Here is a 16003-nt window from a genome sequence, read left to right on the forward strand (position 1 = left end):
GGCCAACAGCACGGCATAGAAAGTCAACGTTATAATACTTATTAGAAGAAGCAGTAGAAAATATAACAATTTGCCTGAAACACACCATCTTTTGTGTTGGAATAAATGAAAGCATGGCAGAGCAAACTTTAAGGAAAGATAAAAAGTTAAGTGGAACATAAACATTCATGCATTGTAAGAGCAGCATTTTGCTTGATGTTAGGTTTAATTCTGTCACACTGTGAGATAAAAACCTTAAGTGTCATTAATGTCAGCTTTGTGGAAACTACAGTAAGAATATCAATCTTGTGTTGAATGTTTAATTAAACCATGTTTATTGGACCACATTATATAACGCACGGTAGCTAAAAAAGTATGAAAAAGAAAAGGCTCAGTGGGAAATAAAGCTTGTTACGTCATTTAATATTTTTTTCCTGCAAGCTAAACACTTATGTTGCTTTACCAGATAAAATGCATACAGTAAGGGATTCACTGATCACAAAGAAGGGGGACTCCTTTAGCAGCACTCTTCCCTGTGGCTCCAGCCCCTTTTGGTTCATGTCCAGTTTCAGGAAATTAAGTTAGCCAGCTAGTTCTCATGTGATAATGGTGTCTTTTCAATTATGTGCTTAGCTTGCAGTTACTTTGGTTGTGGACTTTGCAAGATAACGGCTGATTTTGGACGGCAGGAGTCTTAAGAGTAGTTGGTGAGTTTTATTTCTCTATTGATTTTTTTTCCAGAATGAATGATCCTGCTATCATGTACATATGTGGGTACATATTACTTTTTAATCTTTCCATTTACTCACAGTAAGTGAAGAGATATTTACTGCCACAATAACCACAAAGCTACCAACTGTGACTGCAAAGGACACTGTAACACCTGAGCCACGTGATGTGAAACTATTTAGCAAGGAAGCTGGTACAAAAAGTCAGTTAAAAGTAATGGATAAATGTTTAACATTGTTAGCTAAACGTACATGGTTCAAACCACCAAACCCAGTGGTTGAAATAGCTTAATGTCAAGGATAAATTATTGAATGTTCAGCCTCTGCCACTCTGAATGGAAGTAGTACAAATGCAAACTTGACTAAACCAACCTAAACATTTATACTGTACTAGGTGGCACCGACCCACTGACACAGTGGGAAAGTCAATGTTTAACAAAGCAGGCTGGGACCAGGACTATGCACCACAGCAGAATAAAGTGATCTTTGTGATAAGCTGCGGAAAGAACTTGTTGGCAGAATCAACACTGGAGTTTCTATTTGCCTACTTTTTAAGACACATGACCCAAGGGCAGTAATACTTAATATACAGTGGAGGAGACCATGCATAATTATGCTATGCTGCACAATGATAACAATAATATGCTATTTAGTAGTGTACACTGGGATACAGTAGGGGATACAGTAACTGTCATAATTAGATATTATTATGTGCACGCTTTTAGAAATGTGCTATATAGAAATAGCCTAGCAAACAAGATCATATTTTTCGGATTGTTGAAATTTAAATGTAAATATAAGAAAAAAGATTTTTGTCATCTCAACTTGCATGTTTTGTCTGCCTGAGGATCCTTCTCCCACTGACGGGTCTATCCACACCCTGGGAAACCTAATACTACCGTTACCTAGACAACAGGGCTGAAAAAAGATGTCCCAAAGGGGGTGTTCATTTTACAAGCCTGAGTTTCATTACTCGGCCATATCTTTTTCCCATGGCAGCTCCTGGCCCACATGTTTCTTCAGCACAGTTCCCAAAGCAAACCACATACACATAGAGTTGCGCCATCCTCCAACCACGTGCTGCAATTATCAACGTTAAACTGTGTAAATTTTTTCTGTTTATGATGACGATGTTCTTTTATGCAGTTTTCACACTGGCTCACATATTTGTGTATAAAGATAATTGCCAGGCAGTAGTTTCAACAATATAATTAAGTTAACCATCCATTGATCATAGAAAAAACTTTCTGAGGAGAGGTTTTTTTTTGGGGGGGGGGGATTAAAGACCAAGCTCTTGTGTTGCTTTTATGTAACAAGCTGTACTTTGTCTGGAACAACTTCACCAGTAGTAGAAACCTTTTTCCTCTTTGTCTAGAGTAGCGTTGTCACTCCGTTCACCAGGAAATTAGCAATCAACACGCTACATGTTTCTACTCCAGCAGGGCATGCACCTCGGCAGCTGGAAGGGTAGAGCTCTATTCCGTTGTAACTCTGATCTAAAACCATGTGATCTGGGGATGTGTTTCTGGACGTTGGCAAGTAATGTGGATAAAGGGGTGTTCTACATGCGTACACGAGGTACAAGGAATGCAGCAGAACAATGGAGCATGGATATGCCAGAAGGGCACTCCCCATTGTTTTTATGGTAGGAGAAACAAGAAATGTCTTCCTGCTTGGTAGCTGCATATTAGCATTTCAAAACGTTATAATCTTAACCCCTCAGTGGCATCATGTATCTTAAATACACTATTCAAGGTAAGTACCAGGAAGTTTTTATATATATATTTTTACAATCACTCATTGACTTAGTACAACTACTGTCCGGAAGTCTGACAGCTTGTTAACCTGCACAATCAATCAAGGTTATTCCCATGTAATCAGATAAGGTACAGTCACAGTAAAATACCCCTCAGTTCCTTCAATTTGTGCATTAAAAAGACTTACAGTAGGAATAATCAATATATGTGTACACATATGTGTGTGTATGTAGGATCCTAGTGGCCTGAGGGTAGGAGCTCTTCCTGAGCCTCTTACTGCTGTCCTGCTGTATCCAGTACCTGCTTCCCAACCGCAGCAAGGAGAAAAGGGTGCTTGGTATTCTCATTCAGTCATTTTTGCAGCCCCTGGTGTAAATATTCTTTAGGCAGGGTGGAAGAGGTAAAAGTCCCTGGTAATTGAACGGGGGGAAATGGGTTCATGGAATCACAATTTATTGACTCTATAGGCCTGTCTGTTCAGGCTACAAGAGTTTTCATAAGGTTCTTGTAATATTGGCTCAACACTAGTGTCTACATTACAGAGCAGTTAATGTTCAACAATTTCTTCAGATCTTTTCAAACTAAACTGACTGAAGATGTTAAGAGAAAGAGTTTCTGAAACAAAAGACACATGGCAGGAGAACACTGTTTTTAGTTACCACATCACAGTTTTTTAGTGATGTTGTGCATTAAAAGGGAGAAAATTAATACCACTCACTTTTTATACAAAAATAAAATAGAATTTATAAAACCCCCACCTGTGTCATTGGTAGGCCATGAAAGAAAACAATCAATGAAAAGTTGCAGTTCTGCTAACACGAGTACTGTATCTGATGTGTTTGAAAGTCGACCCTAATCCAGACTAGGATTGAGTTCTTTAAAATAAAGTCAGCTATGTTTATATAAACTCTGTGTTTGTTAATAAACAATATATATTTTTCTTGTATTCATTTTGTTGTGATTGAAAATGCAATTTCAATCCAGGGCTGCTCAATATATATCGTTTCAGCATCCTCATTGCAATGTGCCCTTGCGCAGTAGTCACATCGCAGAACAATGCAATGTCAAGCAAGTCAAATTAACGGTTTAAAATATGTTTACTGCATAAAAGCCCAAGAAAGGATAGTTTGCATTCAAAAAAGTCTTCAGACTAAAAATTTTTCAGTTTATTTATGTTTTATTTTCTATGCATTTTCCCCTACCAAATAACCCCAATAATTCTATGATGCTGAATTCTTTTCAAAGCAATTGAAGTCACCTGGTGAAAATTCCTATATTTTTTCATATTGCAATATATGTCGCAGAAAAGAAGAATATTGCATTGTCAGCTTTTTCCAATATCGTGCAGCCCCATTTTAATCTCAGTCAGTCATCACTGCAGTGAGGGGAGTTTTCAGCGGGTGATAAGGTACTCTTCAATATCAAGTAGGATGTATGTGGGACAATTTCTCATCATGGTAGAGTCTGTACATAGATACTTATCTGTGCTGGACTGTCTTGCTCAGTAAATCAATGCTCTATTTTTAAATTAATGCAACTATTTTTCTCAGTATAAAGTATGTAATCAGGCTAGGTAATAGTTTACTAGTATTTTTATTCATTGACTTAGCAAGATGTTACTTTATCATAACATGATCTTATCATCTTATCTAGTTGTTGTCCAATGTTGCAAGTCCTGTTGTCCAACTTAATGAGTATGCATTATATGAGTTTGATATCATGCAAGTCATTGCATAATGCATGCATCCTTTGTATGTGATTTTGTATCAGAAAATATCCTCAATCAAATTGTCTTGTTCAACCATATTACTCAGCCCAAGTATCTTCAGATAATTAAAAAGCTTCAGTTACGGATGATAAAGATGCAATTTTGTCAACTTGATGATTATACTAGAGCTGATTACACATCACACAAACATTACTCCAACAGCATGACACAGCAGTAATGACTTAGATTTAGTTGTCATCTTGTATTACATCTTGAATCAAAGGAGCTGTTTATAATCCAACTGTTGGACAGTTGGATTATGAAGCCGTGGTTGTTTCTTATGTTTCAGGGGACATTTTGATAAATTATTTTTTGGCTGTGACTGACCACAACTGCTGCCCTCCCTAAGTAGTAAGCTAAAACATTTTCAGAGCCATCTTTCAAAAGATAGATTTCCAGTGTTTAAACTGGAGGGGGTGACAAAAGTATATGAGATTTGATGATGTACAAAATCTTTCACTCACTGTTGTCATGCTGGAATGGCTCATAGTGTTGATTTTTATTTAGTTTGCAACTTAATTGAGGTTGGAAGTGAGCAGAATGTCCTTGAAACAATTCAGCAACCAGCTTTAAAGACTTTCAAAAAAAGGAAAGACAGGAGAACGAAACATTATCTGCTCAGAGAAAGGAATTCATTAGCCAGTGACTTGTTTCAACTAACCTACTAAAAGCTTGGCGAATTAAACAAGTCAATATCCATGGTTCCGGATAACCAGACATAACAGTTTTCATCTGAATGTTACACAAACAGCAAGAGCACTGACTCTTTATTATTTATTTATTTAGACAGGGACAGCTAACGAGAGACAGGAAGAGGGGAGAGAGAGGGAGCTGTACTTTGACCCTGGCCGCAAAGGACTCAGCCTTAGTAGCCTACAGCTCTAGTGCTTCTAGGTGAGCTACTGGTGTGCCCTAGTGCCAACTCTTCTGATGCACTAAATGTGCATATATATCTGCTACAGGTAAATACAAACTTTCATGGGTTAGGATTAACCAAATTCTCAGGCTAATCATGCGTTTTGTCTCATGACTCAACAACTACTTACAGTATATGATTTTTATTGTACCCCGTGTGTGGTACAGGAACAGTATATTACACTTGACAAAAAAATCTTTCAACTGCATCTTATGGTTTGCTCTGTTGTCAAAGTTCTTCGTGTAGTAAGTGGACCTCGAGTTAGATTGTTTTTTGAAAACCTTTTGTGAACTTTCCCGCCGTATTGGAATAAACACAACTTCAGCATCCAGATTAGTGAAGGGAGATACTGACCCAAAATAATAGTGGTTTCATCAAATAGTCGTTGTGTGGGGAGGTTAGGCTCTGACTATTTGATATGTCATTCGTCCTCAGTCATCTTATGAATCCACTCTACAGCTGTGGTTTTTAATCCTGCTGCTCAGGACGCAGTCCTGCTGGTTTTCATTCTAGTCATCCGGTCAGGGACTGCTGCTAAATGTTACTGACTATGGTGGGAGAGGAAATCAGCAGTGCCACACTTCAGGTCACTGAGTTTTATCAGTTACGTGTAAAATGCTTGGATGTTGTCTTTTTTTGTTTTGGATGTGGAAGCCCTAAATCCGTTAAAAGTAAAAATTAAGTATTTTCACAAAGGGCTTAAAACACAGACCTCTAGCTTGAAAAATATCCCATAGTCCAACGCACAGCACTAACTGTGTTTGGTAATAAATTATATACTTACATACTTTTATTATATACTTATACACTTCATTTGGAGACCAAAAGATTTCATATAATTTCTGCATTTGTTTTCTTGATTTCTGCTGTCCAGTATTTCTGAGTGGTACTAGTCCTATAGACACTAGGTGGCAGACTCAGGCTTTTTAATTTGCAGTCTATTACACATGGCCACCATTGTGGAGTCTTCAACTGTGGTGCAGTTTAAACCCAGACCATTGTTTTTTCCTGTTGTTGAAAAATTGGTTAAAGAAAGTCAAGTGCTGGTGAGATGTTTATATAAAGCGAAGCTTTTAATATGTTAGAAAACTGATTTGACTTTGTTGCCTTTGTCTTAAGGTAAATCCTAAACTTGTGACCAAGTTCTGATCTATAATCCTGTGTTGTTGTGCTAGTGTCTGTATGTGCGTGTCCGTATTGCACGTCAGCACATCGAGGCACTGTCATTTCCTTTTCAGCTGATGCTTCACTCAATAGTTTCTAAAAAAAAATTAACTTCCCCCTCCTTGTTGTGAAATGTATCTTGTCCTATGCGTCTTCTGTAAGAGCTAGATGTCTTAATATGTTATGTCCCTCTCATTTAGGGTTGCTGAAACGTTAACATGGACGAACCACAGAGGGACTCCTCGGCTGACCAGAGGATGAGCAACTCGGGGAAGAAGGTTAGTGTCATTAAGTCACTGAAAACTCTACGCCAAGTACATATCTTTCTGACTTTACAGCTGCCAAATAATGACAACTTTTGTGATGAATGAGATTTGACTGGTTTGACAGATTGACAGTCCTAATAGCACTATGTAGGTCACGCATGCTTATTATTGTTATAGGCCTGTCACGTCATATGTTACCAGTTGCAATGTCAGGTATGGAAAAGGTGTATTTGTGAGGGCACTGCACTTCAGTAAATACAGTATGTACATGACCTCTGTAATTTACACATAACACATATTTCTGTGCTATTATCCAAAATCCTGCTCTTGTTATTTGGTGCATTGACCTGCTGCTGAAACAGAGTGGAGTGAAACAGTGTTTGAATCTGTGTCTGAATCAGTGCTAAAAACACATCAAACATAACATTTTATAGATGATGTATAAAGCAATAACCTTTTACATATTTTGATGATGATTAGTGTTTAGTAATCCAGTCCTGGTTATCTGAAAACATATTTATTAAGTAGAATTATCTGTTTGTGCATGCGCCCACATTGAAACATCACTACTAACTAAATATATACCAAATACAGTAAGGTGTATTAATACTGTGCACACAGAAAATCATAGTGGAAAGTCCCTTTAAATAAATCCCTTCATTGCTTTGTTCATTAGTGAATGTTTTCTATGCAAGCAGAGTTATAGCTTTGATCCAGCCGCTCGGGCAATTGTGTTTTGTTGAGAGCCTCCTCCTACGCAACAAGAAACTTCTCCTCAAAGATAACACAGCCAGTTGATACAATCCTGGGCGGCAGGTTTGAGCTGTGCCAACTGAGCAAGGTCCAAGCGGAAATATTTCCATAAAGTTTCATCTGTTCCGATTCTGCCCCATCTTATTCGCCACACAGTTGAGCCAATTCAGCAAGACCAATAAAGTGTTATAGCTGATGTGGGTGGTACCCAATGCTTTGACTTACGTTGCTATCTTAATCTTTTCCACACATGCATGATTTTTTTTACATTGGGGAGCTGAGATTATAAAGGTTATCTATTGTTTTTCAGTAACTTAATAAGTCACTCAATGAAACTTAAAAGGGGACAGAACCTGATTAGTAACATTTACATTTAAATCTAATCTGAAATGCATTTATTAAACAGGTGTATATTTAAATACCTATGTTCATACATGTGTACTTGCTCAGTAGGAGTGTGAGTATTAAAATGGATGCACAAACTGCTGTTATGTAAGTGTGTGTGAGAGAGACTTTATTTCCTCACGAATAAGATACCTGAAGATATAATGGATGCATGCACAAAGAAGTTAAATGATTTTACTGGTCAAATGATTGGAAAAAGTTTTGTTCTTTTATCTCCAAAGTGTTAATAAAATAAAATAGAATTAATAAATAAAAAATTGTTATTGTATTCAGTCTATAGATAATGACATTTCTTTTTCAGTGTTGCTTTAATAATGAGAGAGACTAGAGTCTAAAATGCTTGTATCTTCCTATCTCATTGACTAACCCCAGAAGCACTACTTATACCTAGACATACTTAGACCTACTCTTCATAGGAAAATGATCCAGCCAGTAGAAAACAAATTGGGCCGTGAAATAAATTTATTTTGAATGGATTTTTAACAACTGATTTGTGGTCAAGTAAAAAAAAAAAACAATCAAGAAGTGACATTTGTGTAAAATGGTTATAATTCACAGCAAGTCACATTATCTATCTGTGCAACTGGTTGGTTTCAACAAGTTCTTCACTGTGTTTTTGGAATTTAAGATGGGTTTGAGCTCTTATTTAATTCTCTGACCTCTCAAGTCTTAAGTCTCTATCTTAGCGTGAAACTATGCACAGACATTTATCCTTGGCATAGCAACCTGGCTACCAGTGATGAACTTTATCTTTTCAGTATTGAACTGTACGTTATATGCATTTGGTAAACCTCCTCGCTGGTACAGAGCTCCCCCAAGGGTCACATTGTATAAGAAAAAAAGTCATGTGGAAATACATGGATTTCTTAACTATGTGCAGGGTTTGCAAAACGATTGCTAAACAAAGCACATGGATGAGTGCGTGGAATAAAAACCTTTAAGCGAGCAAATACTATCACTTTGTCTTGTTAATTAAAATATGTTTGTGGGTTTGTGTATTATTAAAACGTCATGCTAAACTAGAAAACTGTACAAATATCACCATTCTATAGTTTATGTCTGCCTGTGAGGGCTATTTTTTAACCACGTTTAGATAATACTGTGAGGATAAAGTACAGACGAGGAAATTATTCATTTGTGCATGAATAATTAAAAGTAATTGTATAGTGTTGGGATCACAGGGGCTTTACAGATGAAATGATTCGTTTGTGTGTCTGAGTCACTGAACTCAGTTTCTCAGGAATCCTCCAGGTAGTCACACCAAGGTGTGAATTCAGCTCGTGGACCCAGCTTTCAGCTAATATTGGTCAGTGACCTATGACCCATGACACATCTCTTTGTTATTTAGTGCATTTTAGCTAGGTTTCAACTTGTGTGTTGTTTATCTTTTAAATAAATGCTTGTGAACACACATGCTGGTTTCTTAAATGCTGCATAAGAGCCAATATATCGCCAACCTCTTCGATGTCGAATTCCAAATTCTTCAACCCACTAGCTATTGATGGTCATTTTGATTAAAGTCAGAGTTCCAAATTGATAGTTTTGTATATTTTATGAGACTAAATTAGTTAATTGGCTATCAATTTTGTCTTCTATAAGAGTGGTGCCCTGAGGTGAATTTAAGTTAGATTATAGTATTAATTATTAAATAACAGTAATTATAATAATGATTATATTATTTAATTTAAATATTGATGCTATTTAGACCCTGATTCTCAACAATAGTGTTAGTACTATAAAGTCACTCTATTACTTGTAGCTTCTACAGTTGTTGCACAGATTTCATAATGATTTCTTAATGATCTGTGTGCTCAGTTTTACAATCAGTGTACAGATTTCCCTCAAAAGGCAGGAAAGGTTCCCTGGCTGGTCACTGATGTTATACAGTGATGCTTGGTGCGCTTCAAAACTGTCTGTGGTACCACACAATGGCATTATGATGTTGACAGTCATTCTATCAACATGCAAATACCAACCTAATGCCTCCTACATTTATCTGTGCAGGGCTGGGTCCTGCATAGCAAAATTCCCCTCCCCCCTTTCTTCAATGTTCATCTTTGAGATTGGCACCCTTCAGGAAAAAATTGTCGCACACTCTAGCTGCATATGCATTTCCCTTTTGTTCAGATGATGTTTTGGCCCCCAGGCCATCTTCAAAATCAACAATCAAGAGGAATACCTGAGGGCCAAAATGTCATCTGAATAAAAGAGAAATGCATATGGAGCCAGAGTGGGCGACATTTTTTCCCACTTTCAAGTCTACTTCCAGTGATCAGCACCTCACTACAAACACTAACCTCGTGACGCACACAATCATGCATTTTTCAAAATTTGTAGAGCAATGCCGACTAATGGGAATAAATGATCATGCAAAACAGCAGACGCTGTTGCATATGCCTGTTTATGTATAACATATGCAAATAGAAAACGAAGACTCTTCACATTCATTCCTGCTTATGCTCTGCTTGGCCTTCTTATCACTACCTGATAAACAGTCCTTTCACTCAGATGTGGTTCCTTTTACTTTGGCTCCTCTTTTCTTTTGAGAAAGTAATTTAACAACGTAAGCTATATGCTAATCTCCCGTACAGAGCCTAATTTAACACATGAAATTTAATTACTAATGCTGATAGCTGCAGTATCATCCGATCACAAATTTTAATAAGTTGAAAGAGAGACACTTTGAATGATCTGTATGCCATCTTTTGCTTTGCTTCACTTCATTTAGCAGATACAACATGTTGTGCTCATCATTAAGAACTCTAATCCTTCATTTTGCCTTCATCTTCTCCAACCATAGCCCTAACCCTCCATCCCTTCCCTTCTACTTCAACCACTCTCTTCCTCTAATTGCCCCTACCGTGTCTAATCCCCATGCGTTGGATCATGTAGCTATGACTTTAGCTTGTTGCTCTGGGCTGTCAGTGTAAAGTATAGTTTGATGCTGTGCATACAAAAGTTCTTATTCAACTAACATTGTATGAGACACCTAAAGGAGAGTGTTCATTGCCTCTAGACCACATCCAGACTCTGGGGAAGTGGTTTGTCATAATTACAGTGGTAATTAATCCCTTTTGAAATTCAACCTCATGATTTTGTCCAAGATATTAATATAGTATGTTTAAGTTGTGTAAGTTGTGTAAGAGGAAAATTGCACAATGAATCTTTATTTAGTTTTTCTTGAAAAATCTGCAAACTCATCAGCATTATTTTGAACTTTTGTCATTATACAAATATAATATAACAAGACTAAGAGTCTACAGCCACGCTAACCTCTCTGTTACGTTGTATTTTAGGTACAGCTAAATGCGAAAATCTGCATGCAAACATCTTCACAATGACAAAGCTAACATGCTCATTTTAAATGGGTATAACGTTTCCATCGTCACCATCTTGTTTTAGCATGTTACCATGTTAGTCCATCTGGGAATGTCAGTGGGATTCATGCTCTGGAGACTATGTCTGTACAAAACTCTATGGCAATTCAATAGTTGTTGAGACATAAGTCTGTACCAAAGTGGTGGACCGACAGACAGACTGATATTGCTATCCTTAGAGCCATAGGCCGCTAGCATGGCTAAAAACTGAGTAATCAGTTGAATTAAAGGAATATTTGAAAATAAAAACACTCTTACGCCGCCTATATAATTGCTTTTAAACTATGCGTAGGTGTAGACAGGGGTCGGCGACGCAAATGGCTTTGTTCACATACTTGCCTGCATACTTTGCGTGTACATGGAGGATTAAACGTGAATCCACTAGGGGGCAGATCAGGGCCAGATCATCCCTCGCTGATGTTATGGCAGGAAATTGTGTCCTCTTACATTTAATCTTTTATGTATGTTCTTTTACTATTATTGCAATTGTTATTAATAATTTTATAATGGCTTATCGATATATGTATTGTGTTTTTTATCCTTAACCTTTCCTCTCCTATACTCCTTATGTTAGTCTGTCCACATTTACTAGGGTTTAGGTCAGAGCTGTGAGATTGTTTTGGTGTTTTCCCCCTCTTGTTGTTCCTCTCCTCTCCTGGAATGTTCATTCAAGGCTGAGAGAGGATCTCTGTTCCCCAAAACATAGAAACCTAGACTGTGTAAATGATGATGCATCCCTTTGCTCAGGTTCAGACGCCCGAAGCTGCCCTAGGCAGCAGGTCTCTGGACCAGCTGTATATGTATTTTAGTACTTCTCTGTTTATTCTCTTTTATTAATAAATTCTTCAAAGACAATGGTTAGTTGTCACTCAATTATGTGCTCAAACCCTCACCAGGAATATCATTTCCACGACAGCTGACACACGATTATCTTCCTTGACAACCTCTGAATTTGCACATCGTCAACAAACCACACATAGCGACACAGAGGTTATGATTTTAATGAGACATCATAACGAGTAATTGCGGACTAGCTCCAGGAGTTTTATTGTAAACATCCCGCCATAAATCTCCTTTTTAAAGTCTGCTGCTGACCTTCTTCTTTTGCGTTTAATGGTGGTTGGCCACCACCTGGGCTGGTGTGTGGAACAGTAGAGTGCCGCTGACCTGCCAGTCAGTTCAACATACTGCCCCCACGTTCATGTGCTGAATTGCATCTTGCGGACGCGTAGCGTCAATTTCTGGAGACGTGCACAACCTACAATTATTTTCTGGTTTTGTCTTGCTAGTCCCAGAAAATAAGGGCTGGTGATTGTGGTGTTGGCCATGTATCGTTATGCAGATGGTGACGAAGAATTTTAAATCTGTCCGGAGAAATGATAAACATTTCCCCAGGAACCTGTGCCATAACATTTGCAGGACTTAGGAAGTCACTAACAGAAAAGCTGAATGACAATTTCTTGCTCTGCAAGAACCCCCAAACAGTGACGGCAGCTCGTTTTGTACATTTTTGATGTTACATTTTTGTTTCTGTGACCTCAAAGGACCACTGAATAGCTGTAACCAACCCTGTGATGGGGCTGGTTGGAACAACATGACATGACTTCAATCATGAAACACATTTTAGAAAAGCTTTGTGTACATTCAAACTTATTTATTTATAGCTGAAACCTTATACTTACCTCTCATACTTTAAAATATTTTACCTTAACCTTTGATGTTGTTTTGCACTTAATTCTGTTCTCCACTTGTTGTGGCCTAGATGGTGTGTTTAGACTGGTTTAGACTCTTACAAAGTAAATAATAACAAAGTAAAACAGGAAAATGTGATCTAGCCAGAAAGTTGATCATAGCTTAAAGTTGGAATGCCAAAACTCACATACCATCTCAGGGTACAGATATGCAGTTGCTTTTCTGGGATAAAAAGATCCCTGAAATGAACATGTACATGACGCAAGACATGACTTTTAACCCTGGTAACTGTTTATTATGCATTTTTCAGCAAAGTAGATTATATTCTATTTATTCATGATGTATCTGCCAGCAACTGAGAGGGCCACGCCTTTAGATGTAATACACTTGATCAATATAAAACTTTTGAACAAGTAGGCCGAAGGATTAAAATAGGAGATTTAGAATGGGAGGAGTAAAATCTTTGACACTAGTGTAGCATGTCTAATTTATTAATTTAAATAAATTTATGAGAATTATTACCCAATTATGAATTTTAATATTCAAAAAATATTAATCCATAAAAAAGCTCTCGTTTCGAAAGGGGCACCACCGGAGTTGTTATTAACCTAGAGTCTCCGGACCTCTAGGTAGCTTTTAATAATTATACAATTATTCACCAGTGATCAGTTAGGTAATAATCGCTCAATTATCTTAAATCAATCAGTCAGTCTCATATCTAAAGGGTAAATTCTCTTGGCAGGGACTCAGAAGTAGGCAATACACACAATTCCTTGGTTACAGTGAATTTATTAACTAACTAAGCTGATATAAAAAGGTGGTTAATTACATCAGAGAAATAAACAATGGCTGAACAATGAGAAATGGAGGTTCGATTGTGGGAAGCATTTGACTCATACGGCAGAGGAGAACTAATGAAAGTAAAGTGAAGTGAAAGTGTTTAGGAGTTAAAAAGACACTATTAACACTATGGGACATCCCTGACCACAGAATGCTTTGTTTTGGTCTTACTGCTTGTCTGCGGCCTGCTTTGGCCTGTTGCACGGGTCCCACGCTAGCTGCCCGATCCTGGCTTTTTGCTAGGGGATTCTCCAAGGTTCTCCGTGTCTGATTGAAGAAAAACCCTCAAGGGTTGGCCTGTTGCACGTCTGGCAATTCCTTCGTTGCTGCTGGCGAGACCACGTGGCTGGGTCTGACCTCGGTGAAGTTGGCTCGCCGGGCGCGTGCCGAAGCGTCCAGAGAGCAGAGCGAACGACGTTGTGTGTCGCTCTTTTGTTGTCTGGGGCGTGGTTCCCCAGTGGGCAGTCCTTCAGTTCCCGCAGGGCAGGCCGTTTCCGCTTTCCCGAGGGACTGTCTTTTTAAACTTTTCATATGTCTATAAAAAGGAGAAAAATTTATATTCTATATTATCTATTATAATCAAATATTTTCCAGAATCAAACCTCACTGGTCAAACGGTTGTACCGTTCTAAGTTTAAGCATTAGGTAACAGGAAAACAATTGTCAAATTATTGGTCATGATAAATAATGTATATAATGTAATATACATTGACGGCATGTCCGACGATGGTATGTAATACTTATTTCGTCCACTTGGGGGAGCTCAGGTTACATGAGGAAAGCTTAGATTAATCCAAAAACAATCTTCTTGGGAAAATTTAGTTATTTAGCCTTCAATTCAAGCTGGCAATTAATAGCGTGTAGCATGACATTTAACATCATTTCTAAAGGAATTGTGTGTGATTTCTCTCCCTCTGCCTAGGCCAATAATAGCCTATTTAGTCTGTGTGGATTAGTGGTTGTAATACATTTCCTGAGTGACAAATTAATTAAAATTATGACAATTTCAGTTAAAAGCAGTGATAGGCTATTTTCAGTCGTTCCACCATTGTCTGCCACGCTTTTTCTCGCCGATTTATTACCACAGTGTTTCTTACTTTTTTTTTTTTAATTATGGGCTTTTATTCCTCGTAAACCTACTTTATTACTTTATTTATTACTTTGGTTTCTCACTATTTTTAAAATGCTGCACACGTCTCTTCCATTTCAGCATCAATAAGTCTGTGATCGACCGTGTAGTCTCTTGAAGAATGCTGTTGACGCGTATTATACTTGACATAGTCGCTCCTCCTCAGCCTGGTTTGGGCTTTGTGAAACGGATAAAGCCAGGTTGCACTGAACCCTCGACCACACTAGGTCAAGCCTCGCTTTTCTCTTTATCCTGGATTTCTAAATTCTGCTTTTCTGAAACAGCCTCTTACTCAAATGTAGCACCCGGTGGAAAGGCGAAAAGCCAGCAGATCAACTTAATCCTGAGCCACGCCTACTCAGCTTTCCACCTACTCCCAAGAAACCCTGTTAGCGCTAAGTTGCTGGGTGCTTCCAACTTAAAGAAGCTGCTGCAGTCCAAACGATACCACCGTTAGGACTAGAACGAACTTTAGGTCAGCTGGCATACACTGTACGCACCAAGCTAACCGGTTGTAGAGAAACCTTCATCACCCTGCGGCCTGCTGAAAGCGAGAGGAGCGGAGACAGCCGACTCGAGCTGAAGTGGCCACGTGGGATAGGCAATACCCGAAAGCGCCCGAGCTCCTGTGCGCTCCACCAGAAACACATCAGCTAACCAAAATTGTCCGTGTCCGAAGGACAGAACCTAAGGAGTGAACACATCCCAACATGCCTCAGAGCGCCCCACAGAGAAACGGCACTGCTCTGCTCCTCTGTCCCCCTCTAGGGCAACTTCTCCCCTGGTCCACTAAAACTCAGGTGACGCATAATACGTTTCCTGTAATATTGAGGTTGATGCTACTAATGACTAGTGTTAGGGCAGGAGGATTATCTCTCTTTAACAGGGGCAGAGGCAGAAAGATTAGGGGCTTAGCCCAAACCAAGGGGGGTTCAGGGGCATGCTCCACCAGGGAGTCACAATCTAAACATAGGACCCTGGATTTTATTTCAAGACAACTGTGGGAATATCACTAAATCCCACTTCTGTGAAAACTTGCATATTAAATAGGTTGTTCTGTATGGCCATAAATACATGACACGTTACTTTAAGAGTGCTAAGTATGAAGGATCAAACATGAGAAACAAGAGTCACCCAAAAACCTAATGCTTGCGTAAAAAAATGTATTGTGTAAGGTGGATGGTAGTACATGGAAAAGGAATGTTGAATAAGGATGGTTAAGTTGATTT

The 16003-nt window shown here is 38.4% G+C and overlaps 1 protein-coding gene across 1 annotated transcript in view; it reads left to right on the forward strand.

Annotated features, from left to right (window-relative positions):
* Positions 1–571: 571 nt before the first annotated feature.
* slc2a9l2 (solute carrier family 2 member 9, like 2) overlaps positions 572–16003 on the forward strand; it is a 144831-nt gene continuing 129399 nt past the window's right edge. Inside the window, 2 exon segments of the mRNA XM_038697097.1 lie at positions 572–686; positions 6513–6590. Of these exon segments, the coding sequence (XP_038553025.1) occupies positions 6531–6590 (60 nt within the window). The 5' untranslated portion in view covers positions 572–686; positions 6513–6530.

Source organism: Micropterus salmoides, unplaced genomic scaffold (genome assembly GCF_014851395.1).
Source record: "Micropterus salmoides isolate LMB-PRFRI ecotype aquatic unplaced genomic scaffold, ASM1485139v1 Ms_hic_scaffold_4, whole genome shotgun sequence".
In the NCBI taxonomy this organism is placed as follows: Eukaryota; Metazoa; Chordata; class Actinopteri; order Centrarchiformes; family Centrarchidae; genus Micropterus; species Micropterus salmoides.